This window comes from Loxodonta africana, chromosome 26 (assembly GCF_030014295.1).
Source record: "Loxodonta africana isolate mLoxAfr1 chromosome 26, mLoxAfr1.hap2, whole genome shotgun sequence".
Classification (NCBI taxonomy): Eukaryota; Metazoa; Chordata; class Mammalia; order Proboscidea; family Elephantidae; genus Loxodonta; species Loxodonta africana.
This window is the reverse complement of record NC_087367.1, coordinates 23,570,427-23,596,014: the sequence shown is the minus strand read 5'-3', so window position 1 is coordinate 23,596,014 and position 25,588 is coordinate 23,570,427. Positions and strand designations below refer to the sequence as shown.

Genomic DNA, 25,588 nt, shown 5'->3' with positions numbered 1-25,588 from the left:
ACCCACTTTAGCTCTTCTTTGGTTACTGTTGGCATGGTATATATAATTTTTAATCCTCTTACTTTTAACCTATTTGTCTTTGAATATAATGTGTGTCTCTTATAGATAGCATAAAGTTGGATCATGCTTTTTTAAATCCATTCTTTCAATCTCTACCTTTTAATTGGAGTGTTTAATGTATTTATATTTAATGTAATAGATGATAAGGAAGAATTTATTCCTGCCATTATGCTATTTGTTTTCTATATGCTTTATGTTTTTTTTTGTTCCTCTATTCCTCCACTCTTACCCCTTTTTGTGTTAAATAGATGTTTTCTAGTATGCCATTTTAATTCCCTTGTTTCATTTACTGTATTTTTTCTTTAAATTTTATTTATTTTGTTGTTGTTATTGAGAATATACACAGCAAAACATAAACCAGTTCAACAGTTTCTACATGTAACGTTTAGTGACATTGGTTACATTCTTCATGCTGTGCAACCATTCTCTCTTTTTCTGAGTTATTCTTCCCTCATTTTCATAAACTCACTCCCCCCTAAGGTTTCCATCCAATCTTTTGAGTTGATGTTGTCAATTTGATCCATGTAGATAGTTCTTATAAGAGCACAATGCTCAGAGTGGGCCTTTTTTACTAGTTAAGCTAAACTATTGTTTGGTTTTAAGAAGACTTTAGGGGATATTTTTGGTTCAAGGTTCAAAGATTATCTCAGGGTAATAGTTTCAGGTGTTTATCCACCTTCCATGGCTCCAGAAAGTCTAGAGTCCATAAGGATTTGAAATCTCGTTCTGTATTTTCCCCCTTTTGATCAGGATTCTTCTGTGGAATTTTTAATCAAAATGTTCCATAATAGAAGCTGTGATCTATCCAGTTCTTCTTGATGATCCTATAGGTGCATTTACTGGTTATTTTCTTAGTGGTTTTACTGGGGATTACAATTAACATATTAATTTATAACAATCTAGTTTAGATTAATACAACTTAATTTCAATAGTATACAAAAACTTTGCTCTTATATAGCTCCATTCCCTCTCCTGTCCTTTGCTGTTACTGTTATTATTATCATACAAATTATATCTTTATACATTGTATGCCCTTCAGCATGGATTTACAATTATTACTTTATGCAGTTGTCTTCTAAATTAAATAGGGGGAAAAAAGTTAAAAGTATATTTACAATGTTATTTATGTTTACATATCTAGTTACCTTTACAGGTACTCTTTATTTCACGTGGATTTGAATTACTGTCTAGTGTTCTTTCATTTCAATCTGAAAGACTTCCTTTAGTATTTCTTGTAGGGCAGGTCAGCTAGTGACAGATCTCAGTTTTCGTTTATCTGGGAATGTCTTAATTTAGTCTTCATTTTTTAATGGTAACTTTGCTGTGTATAGAATTCTTTGTTGACAGTTTTTTTCTCAGTGGTTTGAACATGTCATCCTACTTCCTTTTGGCCTCCATGGTGTCTGATGAGAAATCAGCTGTTAATCTTATTGAGGATTCCTTGTATGTCATAAGTCACTTCTCTTTTGCTCCTTTGAAGATTCTCTCTTTGCCTTTGGCTTTCACCAGTTTGATTATAATGTGTCTAGGTATGGGTCTCTATAAGTTTATCCTACTCAGAATTCTTTGAGTTTCTTGCATGTGTAGATTTGTGTTTTTCATCAAAGTCAGAAAGTTCTTGACCATCATTTCTTCAAATATTCTTTTTGCCTCTTTCTCTCTTTTGGGGATTCTTATTATACATACGTTGGTATGCTTGTTGGTGTCCTACCATCAGGTCTCTGATGCTCTGTTTAGTTTCCATCATTCTTTTTTCTTTATGTTTCTTAGACTGGATAATCTCAATTGACCTATATTCAAGTTTGCTGATTCTTCTGCTTGCTCAAATCTTCTTTTGAGCCCCTATAGTGAATTTTTTATTTCAGCTATTTTACTTTTCAACTCCAGAATTTCCATTTTTTAAAAAATAATTTGTATCACTTTATTGTCATTCTCTATTTAGTAAGATGTTCTCCTTTTTTTTTTTTTTTAAAGTTCTTTGAACATAGTTTCCTTTGGTTCTTTGAACATATTTAAAATAACTGATTTAAATCTTAGTTAAGTCCAATGTCTGGGTCACCTCTGGGACAATTTCTATTGACTGATTCCCACTGTGTATAGGCCATACTTTCTCATTTCTTTGCATGTCTCATAATAATTTTTGGTTGAAAACTGGACATTATAAATATTATGTGGCAACTCTGGAAATTAGATTCTCTCCCATCCCCAGGGTTTGTTTGTCCTGTTTTAGCTGCTTGTTTCTTTAGTGACTTTCCTGAACTAATTCTGTAAAATCTGTATTCTTTGTCATATGCAGCCACTGAAGCCTCTGCTCAGTTAGCTTAGTGGTCAGCAAATGATTGGATAGAGGTTTCCTCAACCACCTGGGATCAGTAAGTCTCCCAGCCTTCGCTGAGGGGCTCTGTGTGTGTGTTGGGGTACACCTTCAACTCTGTTTTAGCTTACTTCCTGCTTGCACAGATCCTCAACGTTAGCCAGTGGATGAGGAAAAAATGGAATGATAAGCAAAAAAAAAAACATTGCTGTTGAGTTGATTCCGATTCATAGCAACCCCATACGACGGAGTAGAACTGCCCCATAGGGTTTCCAAGGCTACAAATCTTTATGGAGGCAGACTGCCACATCTTTCTCCCATGGAGTGGCTGGTGAGTTTGAACCGCTGACCTTTCAGCACTAAGTGCTCAACCACTGTGCCACTGGGACTCCTTATGTTTTTAAAAACAAAATGGAAGCAATTAATACATTTGGCAACTTTCATCTGTTATTCTTCTCACACCAGATTGTTTGTTTGTTTCAAATCCAGTTGTTTCCTGACTCACAAAGACCTAATTCATATGCAGACTATTTGTGCTGTCACTGTCTTGACAGTCCCTCACTCCCAGTGCCTTAGACCTTACAACCACTGCCATGAGCCCATGCCGAACAAAGAGAGGTATAAAATAGCTTTGAGCTTTTAGAGAAACTGTGGTTTCAGAAGGAAAAAGAAGCCTCCAAAAATCAGAGCTTAGTTGGGCAATTTTTTTTCTCAAAGTGAGGTTCAAGGACTATCTAGATCAGAATTATTTGGGTGTTAAAATTTGTTAAAATTTAGGTTCCTAGGTGGCAACCCAGACATTTTGATTTAGAATCTCTGTGATTAGGTCCAGGAATCTACATAGTAAACAAGCAAGTGATTCTTATGCATACTAGTGTGTACATAAGAGAGACTCTTTAGGGAAGATGATCCTATAGGTGCATTTATAGGACGGGCATCTGACCATGATGCAAACTTTGCTCAAATATTAATCTACCACTTTCAATGCCTGACTTGTTTTTATTTCACTTTTTTTTAACATTCAAATTCCACTACTTAGAGATTCATTTGTCTAGATGATTTTTTAAAAATCGCATCAGAGTTAAAAGACTAACATTCACTGACACCTTTTTAAAAATTAGTTTAATCAGATTGCATTTTTCCTAACAACTGGCCAAGATCATTTGCATTGAGACAAGGAAGAATTTTTGTTTGTTTTATTTTTTTTAATTTGAAGAGGAAGTAGGTACTTTTCATGAGATTTGGAAGGCTTTGGGAGAACAGGTCCATGCAGGGGTGGATTATCCTATAGGCAAGGTGAGCACAGGCTTACTTGTGCTTATTTACTAATCTGTAGTGAACAATTTCACATGGGTTTCGTGGTGAAGCCCGTTTGAAATTGTTCACTACAGATTAGTAAGGAAGCCTGTGCTAGTGGTGCAGTGGTTAAAGCACTTGGCTGCCAAAAGATTAGTGGTTCAAATCCCCCAACTCACTTCACAGGAGAAAGATTTGGCAGTCTGCTTCCATAAAGATTTACAGCCTTGGAAACCCTACAGGGCTGCTATGAAGTTGGAACTGACTTGACAGCAGTGGGGTACCTTGTTTACTGGGTCATCCACCGTCAGGGACTGTAAATTTGAAAAAAGACTTTGATTCTGGAGGAAGGTACTGTGGGGTTGAGAGAGAGACAAATGCAAACCATACCTAGAAGCAGAATCTTTGATGTGGTGAAAAATGTGAAATTGTTCATTACAGGTGATCTAGTAAGCAAGGTAAGCACTGTGCTTACCTTGCCTATTGGATAATCTGCCCCTGGGTCCATGTGAGTTGCTGCAATAAAAGCCTAGGGGGAAGGTGGCATTGGAAAAATCAATGGGCACACTTGCCTATTTCACAATATTGTTTCTGGGCTGGCTCTGTGACCAGAATTGCGGAGGTATTTTTTTCCCTTTTGTTTTTTAATATTACCTTTTTTTTCTCAGGATACAGAATTCAGGCCAGGACAATTAGTGTTAAGGAAGTACATGCAGGTGTTCTAGGGTTAAATGGGGGGCACTGGTGATTCAGCGGTAGGAGTCTCATCTTCCATCTGGGTTCGATCTCCCGGCCAATGCACCTTGTGCGCAGCCACCACTCATCTGGCAGTGGAGGTCTGGGTGTTGCTTTGATGCTGAAAGGCCTGGCCATATACTCCTGACAATCAGCCAGTGAAAACCCTGTGAATGACAACAGTCCAGTCTGCAACTGATCATAAGGATGCCTCGAGACTGGGCACATTTTGTTCCATTGTACACGGAGTTGCCACAAGGGAGTGCTGACTCAGGGGCAGCTAACAGCAACAATGGGTTACGTAGGCTTTTGTGGGTATTCTAGAGAGATTATCACTACCAAAACCGCCATGTAGAAGATTGTCTTTATGGAAAAATGTCTTCTGGTGTTCAAATAATCAACTTCCTGACGAACTGTTGGATAAAACTCATTTGAGAGTTGGTCAAATATTAGCTAGACATGTGTAATTTATCTGTGTTAACTTAAAATTTGAAGCTAATTACTCCCAACCATCTGTATACTTTTAGGACCTTTCTCCACGATGAGCTTTGTGTTTAGGTAATACAAACTCAGTGTTGAAAAACAATTAGGGGACCATAAGGAGAAAAAAAAAAAAAAAAGCCCTTTTCTGTGGAGTTGGTTCCGACTCATAGCGACCCTATAGGACAGAGTAGAACTGCCTCCATACAGTTTCCAAGGAGTGCCTGGTGGATTCGAACTGCTGACCTTTTGGTTAGCAGGCATAGTTCTTAACCACTACGCCACCAGGGTTTCGGTCCATATAAAATTTAATGCATTCAAAAATGAAATGTGATTTTAAAAACTATTCGCTATTTTAGCTTTTTACTGCTCTGGTTTGCCTATATTCATGAGGGTAGTCAAGAGACTGTTCCCCTCCACATCCCATTTAACCCAGTTTAGCATACATTATTCTGTCTTGTTGTTGTTGTTAGGTGCCATCGAGTTGGTTCCAACTCATAGCTATCCTGTGTACAACTGAACGAAACACTGCCCAGTCCTGCGCCATCCTCACAGTCATTACTATGTTTGAGCCCACTGTTGCAGCCACTGTGTCAGTCCATCTGGTTGAGGACCTCTCTCCTTTTCACGACCCTCTATTTTACCAAGCATGATATCCTTTTCCATGGACTGCTCCCTCCTGATAACAAAGTCTCGCCACCCTCGCTTCTAAGGAGCATTCTGGCTGTACTGCTTCCAAGACAGATTTGTTCATTCTTCTGTTTTAGCTCTCCAGAATTCTACTACAAATGAACAGACTAGTGAACTGTGTTTTTCATTTCTTTCAAGGTATCGCACAGCGATGCACAGCCATCAAGTACCACTTTTCTCAGCCAATCCGCCTACGAAACATTCCTTTCAATTTGACCAAGACAATACAGCAAGATGAATGGCACCTGCTTCGTAAGTATTTTGGGACAGGGTTAGAGAGGAAATGGTGCCTTTCTGAACAAAAACATATTCCCACCAGTTCTTTCAGGTTTGAATGGAAGATGCTGTGCTATCACATGGGGCCCCTGGGCCCACTCAAACTTGGTAAGACACTGAGAGGATCATTTCACTGTGATGTGGATACAACTTGTTTGCAAACCAAATGTGTGGAAATCAGGTAGGAGGCTTCGTGATTTGGTGCAGTGTCCGTGTCCACACTGGTGCTGCCTGGATGCAGGCAACCTACTGAAACTTTTTTTTTTTTAACCGAGTCGTTGGGTACAAGGGCCTGGTCTACCCCATAGTCTTAGAAAACCAAGGAGATTATTCCTCAGGTGCTCTTACTTTTGTTTTGTTTACACAATATTTATTTTAGCTACTGTGTCTATCTCAGACCCTGGTGTTTCTGCTAGAATATCTTTATGAGTGTATGTCGTAATTTTCTCAGAGGCAGTCTCTTACCTGCATGTCTCAGAGGCAGGAACTGCTCTTTTTCACTGTCAGGAAAATATGAAGCTCTGGAAAGAGTCACACAATGTGAAACTAAAGAAGGCCAATGTTTACCTGAAAACTGTTGATTTAAGCTGCCTAGTGATTTTTTTTTTTTTAGTGATAGCTCATGAAAGCAAAAGGCTACACTGAATTATTTTCCATGTTTACCCTAATCGGAAGTTGACCTTGTCATTTTCCAATGAAATAAGCAGCAAAGACTTCAAAGATCTTGTCTGGCAACCAAGGCCGCTGCAGAAATCCAAGCAGAGTCTTGGTCTGTAAGTAAACCCTTCAGCAGACCAACGGAAAAGGCTCTGTTTTGTATCTCAAACACATAAACAAAAAGCTCTTGCGATATTGCATCAGCAATGCCCTAATATTTATAAATATTATGACTGGCAAAATTTTGGACTTAAAAGTCATTAGCGTAAAATGTGGTTTATTTCTTAATAGCCCAACTTCCTGAAAGTTCTTTCTCGCTGGCTGAATTTAACGATCATTTCTCAGCAGGTCTGAATCAGATTCTTATGTAAGTGTTCTTATGTCTTAATTCTTTATGAGCATGTTTGGAGTTCTTTGCCTTAATCATTTGTCGAGAGGGCCACATACTTACTGACTTTGGTGAGGTGGGAAAAGCTGATCACAGGATCATGAGAAAGAACCTTATTTCTTTATTCCAAGACTTGGACACTGTAATTGTCCAGGAAGACGATATTTGGGTGGTACAAATATTTTCCGCTTGACTTCAAGACAAGTGGTTCAGGCCCACTTAGCGGTACCATGAAAGAAAGCCCTGGCAATCTGCTTCCATGAAGGCTACAGCCAAGAAAATACTATGGAACAGTTCTGCTCTGTAACGTGTGGGGTTGCCATGAGTCAGGACTGACTTGACGGCAATGAGTTTTTTTTTTTTCTTTCTTCTTCTTATTCCTTTTTTGGAGTTCTGCTGGAAAGACACTTTCAGCAGCCTCAGGCATGGCTTTTTCTAAGAAAGCCACACTTGGTGATCTGTACTATGTCTACTAGGTGAGCCTGACGGCTGGTACTAATGCGAATCCCATGTGGATTGTAGCTGAGCCTGTGCCTTTTAATGGTACCAGAAAATAGAACTATCACTTGAACCACAGGGAATTTGAGAGGCTGTGAAATAATAGTGGCTGAGCTGTTATCATGTTTTCCCTGCTCAGATGTAGATGTCTCAAAACTACTTACACCCTTAACCTTAAACCCAGCCTCTCTAAATTACCCCTGCCCCTGGCCCCTTGCTCTGTACTGTCTGCACGCCCTCTTCTAGGCACAAATGGCAGAGGTGCACCACTTGAGTCTGGATGCTCTGAGCCAGAAATGAGAAACCTCCCTTTAAAAAGGGATGGTGCCTGTGAGACTAAGATGCTAAGGAAGCTACAGTCACCTGCCCTCTCTGCAGCACCCCTGTGATGGCCAGGAGCCACAGAAACACCTTGCAGTGGCAGCTGCCTGGGCACTTCCTCCTACAGCGGGGTGAGAGGCCTTTGTCTTGCTTCCATGTACTCACAGGGGTGCATGATCCTCGGGCATTTGCCCACACCTGCTGACTGGCCAGGTCAGCAGATACGTATTTGGAATCTCTTTAAGAAAGACCATAGACATTTAGAAAATAACTTTTTAAAGTTTAGTTTTGTTTAAAAAAAAAAAAAAAAAGGTAGGAAGGAAATAGAAAGAAAAGAAGGTAGCAGAGGGTGTAGGACCTGGCTTTAGGGCAGCAATCAGAGTGGAAGTAAGTCCAGGCACATGTAATCAGTCCATCCTTGGTCTTGCCTAGAAGTGGGGTAGAGACTGAGCTCCTGGCTCAGCAAACACTATTTTGTTTTTGGGATAGATGCAACTTGGTAATTGGGAATACCGTGGTGACTCGACCCATGGAAATAGTCCCTCCTTACCCTGGGTAAATGGTGCTCGGTTGTGGGGCCTGTGTTTTGGGGGAGAGGGTATTTATAAGCAGGTACCTCATATCTGGATGCTGGGCCACTATCTGAGTCATGGTGATCGCCTTCGGTTTCCCAGAGCCTTGTGGAAATAGGTACCTGTTGTTGTTAAGTCAATTCTGACTCATGGCAACCCCATAGGTCAGGCTAGAACTGCCTGGTAGGGTTTCCAAGGCTGTAATCTTTACAGAAGCAGACTGCCACATCTTTCTCCTTTCAAACCACTGACTTCTCAGTTAGCAGCCAAGCATTTAACCTCTGTGCCACCAGGATTCCTTTGAAAATAGGTAGAAAACCAAACAAGTTGTGGTGGAGTCAATTCTGACTCATGGTGACCCCATGTGTTTCAGAGTAGAACTGTTCCATAGGGTTTTCGGTGGCTGGTTCTTTTTTCTTTGGAAGTAGATTGCCAGGCCTTTCTTCTGAGGTGCATCTGGGTAGATTCAAAACACCACCCTTTCGGTTTACATAGCCATGCCCTTAACCATTCATGCCACCCAGGGACTCCTGAAAATAGGTAGGCGTATATGTAAATTAAAAATAGAATAATTGGCATCTGTGGTGCTCCTGTCAAACCATATTTCAGCATAGCTCACAAAGCCAGCTTAGCCTGCATTTGCACCACTTTTTTTTGGATAATAAAAGTATTTCTCAAATACTACCTCACGCTCAGTTTACTAAATAACCAGCTATTTATTGCGTAAGTTCACCCTAGGGCTGTCCTCTAGTCCATTTTCTACTTGCTATAGCCTTCTTGGTGGACTCAGAGTGGGCAGACTATGACCCCTTGATTTGTTACATTCCATCCGCCCTCTTAGGAAATACCTGGGAAGTGAATTCTCTAAACCACCTTGTTCCTGTAGGCCCTAAGCCTCCCCATGTAGCTTATTAATTTTTACAAATGTATACAGAGCCAATTGCTCTCTAATTTTCAATAACTTTTCTTCTTCTTTTCCATGTCTGTTTCTGTTTCGAGACTAGATTTAAGAAGAATCACTGCCGGCTTCCTGGGCATGGCCGTAGCTGTCCTGCTCTGTGGCTGCATCGTGGCCATGGTCAGTTTCTTCTGGGAGGAGAGCCTGACCCAGCATGTGGCTGGGCTCCTCTTCCTCATGACAGGTAGGCCGGACACCTCAGGCTTCCCCTGCCACGGCGCATGCTGCTCTCCTGTGGGCAGCTTCACTTTGTCATTTCCCGGTTAAGTTTGGTTTCACTTGTGACAACAGAAACCAGAAGACCATTAGGTTTTGGTGGATAATATAGAATTTAAAGGAAAAAACAATGCTAAAAATGCAGCCCTGATTTCCCTGCTGTGGCCTGTTAGAAGGTTAGATGGAAATGCCTTGGGTGTGACCTACGTATGAGCCAAGATCATTTGCTCTGTCCTGGTCTTTCAGAATGCACCCCTAACCTTGGCCTGGACTCAGGATTCCTCAAGGAGAAAGAGGGTGCTAGATCTGCACAACCCATCCGCCATGCTGGAGAGTCAACTCAAAGGGCATGCCTTAGTGATGGTCTCATTTTTACACATGAAACATTCATTCCTTCACTCCACAGATATTTATTGGACCTACTATGTCTCAGGCACGCTCTTGGTTCTACCAGTAGCCGTTGAGTCCACTCCGACTCCTGACGACCCTGTGCTTGTCAAAGTAGAACTGTGCTCCATTAGCGTTTTCAAGGGCTGATTTTTTGAAGTAGATTGCCAGGCCTTTCTTCCAAGGCACTTCTGGGTGGACTTGAACCTCCAACCTTTTGATTAGCAGCTGAATGCTTAACTGTTTGCACCACCCAGGGATTCCTCTCTAGGTGCTAAACCCAAACTAAACCCGTTGCCGTTGAGTAGATTCTGACTCATAACAATCCTATTGGACAGAGTAGAACTGCCCCATAGGGCTTCCAAGAAGGGGCTGGTAGATTTGAACTGCCAACCTTTTGGTTCGCCACCGAGCTTTTAACCACTGCACCACCAGGGCTCCCTCTAGGTACTAGAGACACACAATGAACAGGGCAGACAAAATCCTTGTCTATTCTATTATGGGGAGATATAAACAAACAATAAGTTGTGATAGTGACAAAAGATATGAAGAAAATACAGAGGGTGGAATGAGAGACTCAGGGAAGCCGTTGCTGAGACAGAGGCTTCTAGCTAAACTCTGAGAAGTAGCCGGTCCTTGGAGGTGTGCTGCAGGCACACGTGCTGAGCCCTAAGGCAGCCTGGGTGTGGCATTTGAGCCATAGGAAGAAGACCAGTGTGGCTGTTGGGGAGGGAAGGAAAGGATGGCATCACAGGAGGTGGGAGAAGCGTGCAGAGCCCACTTTGTTAGGCCTTCTTGGTCATGGTGAGCAGGTTGGGTCTTGATCTAAGGGTGATGGAAGTCACTGGAAGTCTTTAAGCAGAGGAGTGATTTGATCTGAAAGCTGGACGTTGGGAGCATTGTGTGGAGTCTTTTTGATTAACAGATAAAGGATATTTTTACCTAAATAGGAGTCAGGAGCTGAGTTGACAGCTAACGCTGACTAAAGGGCAGGATAGGGAGGCAATCTTTCTTTCCTCTCCCGCTTCACAAAAAGTTAATGCTTTAATGATTAGTGATGAGGGCAGTGGTGGTTCCGTGGTAGAATTCTCACCTTCCATGCGGGAGACTGCGGTTTGATTTGTGGCCAGTTCATTTCACGTACAGCTACCGTCCTTCTATCAGTGGAAGGTTTCTTGTTGCTACGATGCTGAATAGGTTTCAGCGGAGCTTCCAGACTAAAACAGACTAGGAAGAAAGGCTTTGCGATCTACTTCTGAAAATCAGCCAGTGAAAACCGTATGGATCACAATGGTCCAACTGGCAACAGGCTTGACACGGAACCTGGCAACTTTTCATTCTGTTGTACATGGGGTAGCCATGAGTCGGGGCCTGACTGGATGGCAGCTAACAACAACGATTACTGAATGCCAGACTAACAGTTTCAAACAGTATACCTGATACCAGAACTAATATTACCCCAGATATGTGACCATTTTAATAAGCTGATTCCCACTGGAGTTCTGATACTTAAGTGGCCAGGACTGGATTTCAATGGCAGCAGGAGCCCTAGTGGCACAATGGTCAAAAACTTGGCTGCTAACCAGAAGGTTTGCTGTTTGAACCCACCCAGCATTTCCTTGGGAGAAAGGCCTGGCAATCTGCTTCTGTAAAAATTACAGCCTAGGAAACCCCGTGGGGCAGTTCTACTCTGTCATATGGGGTCCACTCAATGGCACACAAGAACAACAGCAGGACCCTATGTGGCCGACACAGTTTACTGTCTGTCTCTCAGGTCCATGAAATGACCGTTAGAGGCTGTGATCCAGAAGGTGGGTCATCATCGCAAGCATCCCTAAAGAAAATTCAGAAATGGAGCCTGAATGGCCCTGGGCAGAAAACCAATTTCGGTTTCTAGATTCTGGTGAAGACAGAGTGGCTGCGTAGCACAAAAACCAAAAAACCCATCTCCACCAAGTTGATTTTGACTCACAGCGACCCTATGAGCACAAAACATGAGCACAGGGAGGCTAAAATACTAGTTCCCGAGTTTTGGGAGGAGGATTTGAACCCTCAAGACCAGACACTGGGTGCCTGCCTAGAGGATTCATTTATAATCCAAGGTATTAATTACATAAGCAGGTGAAAGAGGAGCGCTTAGTAGCAAGGAATCAGAGAGGATGGTGCTGCCCAGAGGGTTCATTTAAACCTCTGCTGAGGACTGATGGCCATTCAGAGTCTCCCCATTAAACTTCTGCCTGGTCTGTCTTAGTCTGTTCAGCATCAGAGCAACACAGAAGCCCCCACTGACAGGTGGCGGCTGCACATGCGGTGCCTTGGCTGGGAATGGAACCTGGGTCTCCCGCACGGAAGGTGAGAATTCAACCCCTGAGCCACCAGGGCCCTCCTTACTAATAATGAAACCATTAATTTTTGTGAAGGGGGAGAGGAAGGAAAGGTTTCTTCCCTCTTTTTCTTCCTTCTCTTTATTAGCCGAGCCCCATTTCCCTGGCCCTTATCCCCATAAACATCAATCCAGTGCAGAGTGTCCCAGATTCACCCAGCCCCAAAGGTCCCGACATCACATTCCTTTGTGGTGAAAAATGAGGGCAGCTGGACCAAAGCTTCAGGAGTACCTCTTTAAAGGACACTTTTAATATAAAAAACAAAACAAAACAAAAAAAAACCAAACCCAGTGCCGTTGAGTCAATTCCGACTCATAACAACCCTATAGGACAGAGAGGAACTGTCCCATAGAGTTTCCAAGGAGCGCCTGGCGGATTTGAACTGCCGACCCTTTGGTTAGCAGCCATCGCACTTAACCACTACACCACCAGGGTTTCTGCTTTTCATATAGATAATGCAGAAATAATTTAGCATGCTCTTAGCATATAAAACAATTGTTAGTATTAAAATAAATCACAGGGCCATAAAAGCCAGGCCTACAAAGCATTTCTTGGGAGGCAGAGGTGCTGGTTTGGTTTTAAATGAAAGTACGTGGAAGTTCCTTTCGGAAGCCACATGTAAGGCGTTGGGGAGGCGCAGAAGAGAGCCAGGGGCCTTGTTTCCAGGGCCACTTCCACCTTTCCTTGCTCTCAGTCCTCGTTTCTGATCCGTATGTGGGCCGTAACTCCCAGCTTAGCGGCCCTCAGGATTCATCATTGAAAGCAGCTATGCCATTGTTAAACGAACAAAAACAAAACAAATAAGAGAAACAACAACCACAGCAACAAAACCCCACAGCAACCAAAAAAGAATATACTTCAAAAGTATCAACTTTGACCACACAGTCCTGAGAAATGACAGACACAACATAACCTTGTTTTTATTTTTGGTTACCCAAAACCACGTTATTGGAATAAAGGGAAAGTCCGCTTATGGTCCTACTACCTGAAAAATAGGGCTATTTAAAAGTCTTTCCTTATTCTTGATCAAATCTTATCTACGTGCTTGCCTCATTAAAAACAGAAACAAAATAAAACAAAAAAGGAAAAAGATTTGACCAAGCGCCTTGCAGTGTGACCCTATAGACCATTGCATAGAAAACAGTCTTCTGCACGTCCACTTATCATCTCTTGAGTATTCCCCGTGTCACTACGTTGTTCTTCTGCTCACAGGGTTCAATAGCTACACGTTCTCACATGGAGCAGATACACTGTGTTTTCCTCTGTTCCCTTACTGGGACTTAGGGAATTTGGTTTTATTATTGCTACTACAAACAACATTCAAATTCCCTTCATAGCCACAGAGATAACTTCATTAATCCGTCTCATGCAATGAATTAGCTGTAACGTGTTCACAAGCATAGCAGGCGGGGAGCACAAATCAGGGTTAAAGGAATTGATTTTAATTAAACACAAGCGTCTGCTCAGTAGCTCCAGTCAGTCTCACTCCCCCAGATTTTTGATGCTAAACTTAGCCCCTTCTGATGTGCCGGCATCTTCATTCTCTGCCTGAACTTATTAGCCAAACCTTCAATGCAGAACATCAGTGATGTGAGTCTGAGATGTTAAAATGGAAACTTTGAAACAACCTTCCTCCTGCTGCCTTGTTGCATACAGACAGCTCTTGATCACCCACATGTGGGACTGCAGTGTTGCCGACTGTCAGTTCACATCTGGGAGCCAGCTTCGCACCCCTCCCTCTTCCTGGGCCTTTGAAGGGGTCCTTCAGCAGGGCCATGGGCAGGCCTCACATTCGCCAAAGACCTCAAATTTCGACTTGAGTGGTGCTAACAGTTAAGCGGTCAACTATTAGCCAAAAGGTTGGCAGTTCAAACCCACCCAGAAGTGCCTGACGATCTGCTTCGGGAAGGTCACAGTCTCGAAAACCCTATGGAGCAGTTCTACTCTGCACACATAATGTTGTAACTAACAACAGCACCAGCCTGTGAGGTTACACAGACAGCCACGGAGGCCAACCCAGAGGATCGAGGGAATGAGCTGCTCATCCTGCAGCTTTAAGCTTCTGCCCATTTGTAGACCACACTGCTTTCAGGGTGCTGTGAACACACATTTTCATAAAGCTTAACTTAATAAAAAACAAAAAAAAAATTTTTTTTTTTTTTATTAAGCAGGCTGTTAATCCAAAAAACCAAACACAGTGCTGTCGAGTCGATTCCGACTCATAGCGAACCTATAGGACAGAGTAGAACTGCCCCATAGAGTTTCAAAGGAGCACTTGGCAGTCTTGAACTGCTGACCTTTTGGTTAGCAGCTGTAGCATTTAACCGCTATACCACCAGGGTTTCCAAGCAGTCTGTTAGATTGCACTACTTAGTGTACTTTAAATTATAAAGATAAATATTTTAAAAAGGGTTATTCATTGCAAACATTTTAAAATACAATTTTTAAGTTTCTGTTTTAGAATGTAAATTTCTTTTAATATCCTGGAGCCTGAAGAAATGGGTTGAGCATGGGCCTCCCTTGAAGGGGGCTTCACTGCCCATGGGACCCATTCCCTTTCACGGGCTGTGCCATGAGCTGCTGCTGCCCATTTGGAAGAGAACATAGAACAAGCCACACTCCCGAGGCAGGGCCATCCAGTGAGTGTGGTGGCAGAAGACCAAGAAGGGACATTGTCCAGGCAGCCCCAGCAAAGCTTCAGGGGCAGTTAATACCTGCATTGGGTTATCCAGTCCTTTGCTTCAATGCAGTTGAATTAAAGAAAAGAGAGAGAGAGAGAGACTCCTCTGTAGTAACCCATTGCCATCGAGTTGATTCTGACTCATAGCAACCCTATAGGACAGAGTAGAACTGCCCCTATAGGGTTTCCAAGGAATGCCTGGTGGATTTGAACTGCCGACCTTTTGGTTAGCTGCTTACTTAACCACTACGCCACCAGGGTTCCCTTGGTTATAGTAGGCCTATTGAAGTATCTAGGCTATCCGTTGATTATAACCTAAAAATACAGGTCCGTAATGCCTTATCTGAAACCCTTGGAGCCAGACAGTTGTGAAATTCAGGATTTAAAAATTTTCATTTTAGAAAGGTAACATGGTGCAGCCACCCTGCGTTATCTAACACCCTCAGTAAGATCTGGGGCGGCAGCTTGAAATCCAATACATAGACATTTCTACAGCAAAGCATATGAATATTCACACTAAGTGGATCAATAAAGACTATACATAGCCTTAGGTCATGTCGGATCAGACGGCACCCGAGATGAGATTGCAGCAATCTTTCAGGAAAAGATCTGATGTGTTTTGGATTTAGGAATTGTAGCTTGTAGATCTGTGATTTTTAAAAAAATTTTTTCTGTCTCCATTAGTCTTGCCCAGTTATTTAGTTAAGACAATCCAGGAATGGTTTTTTGAGCAATCTGTGTGAAAAGTAGCACGAGGCATTTTTGTTGAGCGAGCAAAGGGATCAGAATGATGGGCAGGAACCATCTTTTGAAGGAGTGAAAAAAGAAATCAATGTTTACGCCTTCGGGTGTAGCTGTTATATTATTTGTCAAGCAGGCTAACCAGGGTGAAGCAGCTTCCACTTCTTTTAGCCTTTTAAGCTCATCAAAGGATGGTGGCCCAAAGAGTGAGCCAGTTACCCTAATTACAGCTCATCAGCTGGCCACAGGCACCGTGGAGATTCTAGGGATGGAAATTAGGATGATGATCTGGGATGGTAGTATAAATTTACTTTTGTTCTGGCCTGAAAATATCCCTTCTAGCCCTATAATTCTGGAATTTTATAGTACCTTCTAATTAAGAATATTGGCAGAAAACCTTTGAATATTTCATAAGAAAAGTAGAAGCATACAGGCTTTTCAGGGAACCAGTAATTAGTCCCTCTTTTGAAGATGCTACCAACAATAGCTAGGATCCTCCTTGGACTCAGGAACTTCTCTGTCCCCCAGGGCTACCAGCTAGGCTGAGTATCCTAGATGAGCCGCTGGTAACTCCAGGCCAGTCAGGGGAGAAGCAAAAGGAAGGGCAAGCCTAACAGAAGAGTGGAGGAGAGGCAACCTCTCTTCCCATGAATCTTCAGAAAGGACCATTAGATTCTTAGCTTTTTGAATGCAAGGTGTACGTTATTTATCTTTCTAAATATACCCCTTTCACATGTTGTTGTTGGGTGCCATCAAGTCGATTCCTACTCATAGTGAGTCTATATGCTGCATAGGGTTTCCTAGGCTGTAATCTTTATAGGAGCAGATCGCCAGGTCTTTTCTCCCCTGGAGTGGCTGATGGACTTGAACCACCAGCCTTTTAGTTAGCAGCTGAGCACTTAACCGTGGCACCACCAGGGCTAATGCGTGCTAATTCGAAGACTACTGATGAAAATGCAGTATTATCTGAAATAACTTGCTGCATAGGTAAGTCCTACAAGGCATTTAAGTGGTATTGTGTTGTTGTTGTTTTTAGGTCCTGTCCAGTCAGTTATGACATATATAGCAACCCCATGTACAGCTTAACAAAACACTGCCCAGTCCTTCGTCTCCTCTCAACTGTTGCTATGTTTGCGCCCGTTGTTGTAGCCACTGAGTCAGTCCATCTTGTTGAGGGTATTCCTCTTTTTCACTGACCCTCTACTTTACCAAGCACGATGTCCCTCCTGATAATACGTCCAAAGTATGTGAGACGAAGTCTCACCATCCTCGCTTCTAAGGAGCATTCTGGCTGTACTTCTTCAAAGACAGGTTTGTTCGTTCTTCTGGCAATAGTCTTTGCCAACACCATAATTTAAAGGCATCAATTCTTCTTTGGTCTTCCTTATTCTTTTTAAAAGTATTAAAAAGCAAAGATGTTGCCTTGAGAACTAATCACCTTATATAGATGGGAAACCTGGACAATGAATAAGGAAGTTTTTTTTTTGTACCAGGAACTAATTTGGGAGGAACTGGCTGTTGGGCCGGAGCCCAAGAGCTGAAGCTGCTAACCAAAAAGGTCAGCAGTTCGAGTCCACCAGCTGCTCCTTGGAAATCCTTTGGGGGCAGTTCTACTCTGTCCTATAGGGCAGCTGTGAGTCAGAATCAACTCGACAGCAGGTTTTATGTGCTCAGCTCTGTTAGACAGTGTGAGGAATTTACAGGAAGTCCAGGAGGTCCCTACTACCTTTCTCTGAGCTGTGTGCTGGGAAGTAGGGTGGAAAGAACACTTTGGTTTCCTGATCATTGACATCAAACCAATTATGGCTGTGACCAACAATAACTCATTAAACTAAACTACCTATAAGATAATCAGAATTGGGTCTAGAACGTAGTAGATAATAAATAATTGTTGGATAAAAGATTAAATAACATTTAAAATAGTAAAATCTTGCCAAAACTTATAAAAGGGATAGAAATACCCTTCATACATCATACATACTGTAAGATGTGGGCATAGAGCCTAAAATAGAGCTCCACAAGTATCAGAACTGACTTAAAGCTAATAGTCCAGCTATAACAAGCATGCTTTCATCATTTAAAATGATACCTTTTCCTCATGTCTTAGAATTTAGAAAGGTTTTTTCTAAAAAACACTTTGAGTGGACTAGGCTTTTTTGTTTGTTTTTTAAAATCTTGTTGGAAAAGTTGAAAATGATTGTCTCCTTTCAGCACCTTTCTCTGTAGAAAGTGGAAACAGTGCTGCCATCCCCCAAATACCAGTGTGGCTGCTACACATTTGCAAACTTTTTTAGAGATGTGAGGGTCTGCAAAGCAGGGGCTTCTCAGGTACGCTCTTCTTGTTAAACTTTTTCTCCTTTGCTCTTCTCTTACTCAGAACAACTTCAGGAGCAACTTGGAAGGAGAAAAGATGTCCCTGATGAGCAGCCTGTAGGGGCATTTGTGGGGAGGGGAAAAGGCAAGGAGGGTATGGTTGTGGGCCAATAGTGTTTTTCACCACCCTTAGCTGTGTGAATAAAGGCGCCAGGAAATAAAGCAAGTGTTGGCCAAGAAGTTTTGATGAGGGCCCTATTCCAGAAAGGACTTCAGTGGCACAGAGATGCATATTTCAAGGTAAAATAAATGCAAAATAAGTAATAAGACAAAGGAACAATCAGGTCTGCAAGGTAGGATGGATCCAAGGTGGGATTAGTAGCAAAAAGCATGCCACGAAGTCCCATACTTTTGCTTGTGGTCGACCACAGATTTAGCTTTGGGGAGCGTTGACTCTCTCTGGCTCTTGGGCAAAGGAAGAAATTCTATTGCTGACATTGTTTGCAGTGTCCGTGAGGTAAGCACACACCAAGTGCTGGGAGAAGCACAACCCTTCATGACTAAGGGCAGAGGGAAGTCTTCCTTCTGCTGATGTCCTCAGGCTCGATGGTTTCTTTTCTTTCCTTTTTTTATTGTACTTTAGATGAAGGTTTACAAAACAAACTAGCTTCTCATTAAACAGTTAGTACACATATTGTTTTATGACATTGGTTAACAACCCCACAACACATCAACACTCTCCCTTCTCGAACTCGGGTTCCCTATTACCAGCTTTCCTGTCCCCTCATGCCTTCTAGTCTTTGCCCCTGGACTGGTGTGCCCCTTTAGTCTCATTTTGTTTTACGGGCCTGTCTTATCTTTAGATGAAGGGTGAAACTTAAGAGTGACTTCATTACTGAGCTAAAAGGGTGTCTTGGGGCCATTCTCTTGGGGTTTCTCCAGACTCTGTCAGGCCAGTAAGTCTGGTCTTGTTTTGTGAGTTAGAATTTTGTTTTATGTTTTTCTCCAGCTCTGTCTGGGACCCTCTATTGTGATCCCTGTTAGAGCAGTTGGTGGTGGTAGCCAGGCACCATCTAGTTGTACTGGACTCAGTCTGGTGGAGGCCAGGGTAGATGTGGTCCATTAGCCCTTTGGACTAATCTTTCTGTTATATCTTTAGTTTTCTTCATTCTCCCTTGCTCCCGAAGGGGTGAGACCAGTGAAGCATCTTAGATGGCTGCTCACAGGCTTTTAAGACTCCAGACGCTACTCACCAAAGTAGAATATAGAGCATTTTCTTTACAAACTATGTTATGCCAATTGAACTAGATGTTCCTTGAGACCTAGATGGTTTCTTATAGTGCTTTCCTGCTCAGTGTGAACCAGTGGTAGGCCAGAGGTGCTAATAACATCAATGCTTAGAGTAAAATTAAAGGGAGTTTATGCAGAAGGAAAAATATGGATGACATTCCATTTTTTACTAAGTTGCATAACACCAAGTCCTAGATTCACTGGAAGTTTTGGGAAATGTTCTTAGTGCATGCCATATTTTGGAACAGAATCACAGAAATTTGTTGCTTTGTGGGACTTCAGTAACCAAGCCTGCATTTCTTGTTTTCCTAGATGAAGGAACTAAGGCTCAGAGAGGTTAGGTGATTTCAAGGTTGTACTAGTGAGTCAGAGTAGAGCTACAGACTGGGATACATGTTTCCTGGATCCCAGCCCAATGCATTTAGACATCAAACCAAAAAAAAAAAAAAAAAACCCAAACCTGTTGCCGTTGAAAAAGTCTAAGTATGAACTCAAGCTTTCAGCAGTCATTAAAACCATGTTACTTGTAAAAATCCTTGCTTTTAGATTCAGCTCTGTGAGACAATTGAATGCAGACTAGAGCTTTTTTTTTTTTTTTTTTCCATGAACAGGTCTATTATATTTTACCTGTTGATACTCCAGAAATAGATTTTTTTTCTAACTGCCTTATTGTTCCATTACCAGCATTTGTGGAAAGGACCTTGTTATGTATAAACATTGTCTTTGTGTTGGTGCCCTGAAAATATTGATGTGGATAAGAACGTTTGCTCTTCATGAGGTTTAAAAACAGCAAAGTATTCTTTTTTGAATGGTTCATTTCTTTATGATAGTTCCATCTTGACCTTTCGTTTGGAGAACTCAAAGTGATGTTGTAGTAACCTGGAGTAAGGAGTAGGAAGATAAGATTTTATTCTTTCTAAAAAAAACAGACTCACTTTAGAGCTTAAAAACAGACTTAAGCAAATAGGAAATATCAAATTGTCTGAGATCAAGTGTCCTTTTAATTTAGAACATTCTTTTTTTCTTTCTAAATGCACATTTGGAAAAAGATTCAAGCAATGTGCCCTGACGTGGCTAGACGAAGGCAGAATTCTAGCCATTAAAATGGCGATAAGGGGGTCTTTATTTCCTCTGAATTGCAATCTTCTCAAATCTTGTTTTTTTCTATCACTTCTGATCCTCAAAGTTATTTATTAAAAAAAAAAAAAAAATATATGGGATTTGTTACTTTCAGCCCTTTCCCTCCAGTTCCCAAATCTGTGTCTGTTTCCTACAGAGATCTGCATACATCCCTAAGGATACCAAAGCAATTTTCCAGCAAACAGATGGACACATTGTACACAGGGTAAACCAGAGTATAAAGACGAGATGCACCGTCTGTGTAGGACTCGGAACACAAGTGGGCATTCTGATACTGGATTGTATGGCCATTTCTGTTTTCGTCACCCACCTTCAGCTCAGCAGTTGCCTCGTTCTGACCCCAGGTCTCTGCAAAAAGAGCCTCCTGGGGGGTCTGTAATGGTGGAACAGAAGCAGCTACATTCTTGGAGCATCACTTGAATCACTCAAAATCCTGTGTTTTGGGCTCAGGTAGCATTTTTATCAGAGTCCTGATTTCTGAGTCTGGAAGGACAATTACTCATGCATGAGTTGGTATAAAAAAGTAAAATTTAATTGCCCTTATTCGGAATGGATGAAATAAATGATCTCTTCAGCTATTTTACATCAATTCCAAATTCCTGGATTCAATTTATATTATTTAAAAGCATTTTTTCATTTGTTTAAGGAGCTCTGGTGGTACAGTGGTTGAAAAAACCCAAAGGCCGGTGGTTTGAAACCACCAGCAGCCCCTCGGGAGGAAGATGTGGCAGTCTGCTTCCTGAGAGATTTACAGCCTTGGAAACTGGATGGGGTCGCTGTGAGTTGGAATCAACTCTATGGCAGTGATTCTTTTCCTTTTATTAATTCATTGGTTCAAAAAACGATCTGAGGGCCTAATATGTGCCAGTCTTTGTGCCTTAAAAACTGATGTAGCCATTTGTAAAAACTCATTTAAAATATTTATAAAACTAGTTGTTGTCGAATTGACTCTGACCCATGATGACCCTATGTCTTTCAGAGGAGAACTGTGCTCCGTTGGGTTTTCAAGGCTGTGTCCTTTTGGAAGTAGATCACCAGGCCTTTGTTCTGAGGTGCCTCTGGTTGGGTGTAAACCACCAACAGGCAACATGATACATACCATGATAATGTTAATTGAAAACAAAGCAAACCTTGGTGATTGCAACTGTATGAAAATGTGTCGAATTAAATACAGAACAAAGAGAAATGAAAACTAATTTGCAGCAGGCTTGAGGAGGACTTTCTCCTTTAAAAATATTAAGCATTGCTTTAATGGAGCCCTGGTGGCACAATATTATGCACTCAGCTGCTATAAATGTTGGCGATTTGAATCCACCCAGCGGCTTTGCAGGAGAAAGACGTGGCAATCTGCTTCCATGAAGATTAGGCCAAGAAAACCTCATGGGGCGTTTCTACTCTGTCACATGAGGTAGCTATGAGTCAGAGCTGACTTGATGGTACCCAACAACGACAGCATTGTTCTAAAGAATGAAAGCAAAAATAAATTCAGATATAAATACCACTTCGGGAAGATAATTCTGAATAATTAAGGTTACCAGAATTTTGCCCTATCTTTTTCACAAGGAGCCCTGGTGGTGCAGTGGTTAAGCGCTCAGCTGCTAACTCAAAGGTCGGCAGTTGGAACCCACCAGCCACTCTGCAGGAGAAAGATGTGGCAGTCTGCTTCCATAAAGATTACAGCCTTGGAAACCCTGTGGGGTAGTTTTCCTCTGTCGTATAGGGTCTCCATGAATTGGAATCAACTGATGGCAATGGGTTCAGATTTTTTTTTTTTTTTTTTTGGATCTTTTTCACTCCAGTACTTAGGGTAGTATTTGGTACTTAGAAGCTTTGTCAATGTTGAACGAATGAATTCAAGTAAAAGACATATGGATTCTTTATTACGTTAAAGTGATCTCCTTATTGGCCGATCTGATGTTCACAAAGGCCAGTCTGACATTTGCCTTGAAGCAGGCAAAACTGTAACCTTTCATTCTGTTCTCTTTGTATTATTTACAGGCATATTTTGCACCATTTCCCTCTGCACTTACGCCGCCAGTATCTCCTATGATCTGAACCGGCTCCCGAAGCTGATTTATAGCCTGCCTGATGATGTGGACCACGGCTACAGCTGGTCTATCTTTTGCGCCTGGTGCAGTTTAGGCTTTATTGTGGCAGCTGGAGGTCTCTGCATCGCTTATCCATTTATTAGCCGGACCAAGATTGCACACCTAAAGTCTGGCCGGGACTCCACTGTCTGACTGTCCGCCGACCGGTTCACTGCTCTGTGGCCCAGCCACAGTGCAGATGACTCCTGAGGGGAGGGAGCCGGAGATCACGTCAGGATCCCAAGCACAAAGCGATCAAAACATTCCAGCCTGTTGCCTGCCAACCCTTCCTGGATGACTGATATAAAATCATGCAAAACCTCTCGACCTTTCTAAGGACAAGAATACTGTGGATTCAAGTGCTTTAATGACTATTTACGCTTTGACTGTGTGAAGTGGGGAGCAGTGCCATGGAATATCTCTAGGTTCAGGAAAGAGGAGACAGCAATGGAAAACTTTGTTTTCCATTAATTTCAGCAAGTTTGTATATAACAATCACCTGAGAGTCATTTTTATTTGCAGAATGATTCCTAACAAAGCGAGTACAATTTGCTTGTCTTTGTACCATGCTTGTTCAATTTGAACGCATCTTCAGAACTTGTCCTGATGGCGTCTTGTTGCATCAGCACCAAATACTTGTGCATTATTTGTGGCTGTTCCTTGTCACAGGAAGATTCTTCTTCTGTTGCCTTATTATTATTTTTAACTGAAGTCTCTTCTCTGTCTTTGTACTGGACTCAAAACACAAGATGAAACAGACCCACTGTGTATAAGAGTTATTCCGTGACGCTCTGCAGTATTGTTGGAGGTCGTGTCTGTCCTGCCACTTCTGTCTCTTTATGTTAACTGGACTTCTGCATTAAATGACTGCCCCCTTGTTAGTCTGGGTGTGTTTTCCTAGGTCTTTAGCTGTGTCCACAGGTCTCCTTAGCTATACTAACAGATGAGAATGCCACTGTTTTAATAAGACTCTTAATCAGATTTACTGATTGCTTTATTTCAATTAGGTTGGTTGTTAGCATTTCTCTTTTCCAGCAACCACACACTTGCTACTGATAAAAGATGTAGTTTTCATCTTTCTCCTTAAACTTCAGTATAATATTCTAAATTTTCTTTTCCCTCTTTTTGTTTTTCTTTACCATCTGCCTGGCATTTATCCAGTGATAAGGATACATGGTTTCTGGTTCTCCTAGGCTGTGGTTTTCAATCTTGGCTACACATTAGGATTGCCTGAGAAATTTTTCAACCATGCCTGAGCTAGGCCCTACCCCAGACCAATTAACTCAGAGTCTCTGCGGCTGCATTTGGGCTTGAATACTTCCGGGGAAAACTTACCAGGTGATTCTGCTGTGCAGTCAGGGTAGAGCGCTGTGATTGGCCCAGAGCTGTGGTTGTTTCCTTAGTAAAAAAAAAAAAAAAAAAAAACCTACTGCCTTCAAGTTGTTCTCATAGCAACCTTACAGGACAGGGTAGAACTGCCCCATAGGGTTTCCAAGGCTGTAAAATCTTTATGGAAGCAGGCTGCCAGCCACATCTTCCTCCCACAGAGTGACTGGTGAGTTCCAACCACCAAACTTTTGGTTAGCACATGATCACTTCAACCACTGTGCCACCAGGGCTCCTTCATTTCCTTAGTACCAAAAAACAAAACAAAACCCAATGCCATCAAGTTGATTCTGACTCATAGTGTCCCTATAAGACAAAGTAGAACTGCCTCATAGGGTTTCCAAGGAGTGGCTGGTGGATTTGAACTGCCAACCTTTTTGTTAGCAGCCAAGCTCGTTCATTTCCTTAGTAAAAGCTAACACTTATTTAGCATTTTTTTTTTATGGGAAACCCTGGTGGCGTAGTGGTTAGGTGCTACGGCTGCTAACCTAAAGGTCGCCAGTTCAAATCTGCCAGGCACCCCCTGGAAACTCTATGGGGCAGTTCTACGCTGTCCTAAAGGGTTGCTATGAGTTGGAATCAACTCGACGGCAATGGGTTTGGTTTTTTTGGTTATGTGCCAGGAAGAGCCCTGGTGGTGCACTGGTTAGGAGCTTAGCTGGTGACCAAAAGGTCGGCAGTTCGAATCCACCAGCTGCTCCTTGGAAACCCTATGGTGCAGCTCTACTTTGTCCTGGAGGGTCACTCACAGTGAGTCAGAATCAACTTGACGGCAAAGGATTTGATTTTGTGGTATGTGCTAGGAGGGGGCAGTGGTGGTTCGGTGGTAGAATTCTCGCGTTCCATCAGGAAACCCACTTCTATTCCTCCCTCATGCGCTGCTACCACCTGTCAGTGGAAGCTATGATGCTGAACGGGTGTCAGCAGAGCTTGCAGACTAAGATGGACTAGGAAGGAAAACCTGGCAATCTACTTTCAGAAATCAGCCAGTGAAAACCCTATGGGTCACAACCCATTGGGTGGTACAGGATGAGTTGAAGACCGACTCGATGGCAGCTAACAACAACAATAACAAATGTGCCAGGAACTGGACTGAATTTTTTCCAGGTGTTATTTCATTTCATCCTCTCAAAAGCTTTATGAGGTAGATATTGCTTTTATTGTTAAGGAAACTGAGGACCAGACATAAGTGTAATAATAGAGCTGCGTTCTGTTTACACTGGGGAGTTTGCATAGATGGGATCTTTCCAGAAAGGAAGGAAAGAAGAAAGGAAGGGAGGAAGGGAGGAAAGCAGGAAGAGAGGAAAGGAAGAAGAGAAAATTACCACAATATTTTTTTTTTTTTTGGTCATCAAAGAAAGTACTTGAAATACTTGCTTCATTTCTTCTCAGTCCTTTTCTATGAATGCATATAGGACAAAAGTTAAAATACTCCCATCATGTCTCTGTAAGTGGAAGGGCGGCCACTAGCTGACCTGCATGCCTTCCCTTTTAACTCCACCATTACCCTTTATTCTACACGTGTGATAAAGAGCCTCTGTAAAATTGGGGAAAATGCCATTCCAGAAGTAAGACAGTGTTTCAGATTTTAATTTAGTAAAGGGTACTTTCTTTTCTTTCTTCTTTATGAAAAATGGATTTGCTAGTCATAATGGGTAATGATAATTGATCCCAAAGGATGATGTCTGATTTCCCAGCGACAGTGCCCAGGTATTGTCA

The 25,588-nt window shown here is 42.1% G+C and overlaps 1 protein-coding gene across 1 annotated transcript in view; it reads left to right on the top strand.

Moving 5' to 3' along the window:
- Nucleotides 1-23,032, top strand: part of TMEM178A (transmembrane protein 178A) — a 70,216-nt gene extending 47,184 nt beyond the window's left edge. Inside the window, exons 2-4 of the mRNA XM_003416094.3 lie at nt 5,714-5,827; nt 9,292-9,429; nt 22,395-23,032. Coding sequence (XP_003416142.2) covers nt 5,714-5,827; nt 9,292-9,429; nt 22,395-22,636 — 494 coding nt within the window. The 3' untranslated portion in view covers nt 22,637-23,032. The remainder of the gene's footprint in view (nt 1-5,713; nt 5,828-9,291; nt 9,430-22,394) is intronic.
- The last annotated feature ends 2,556 nt before the right edge of the window (nt 23,033-25,588 follow it).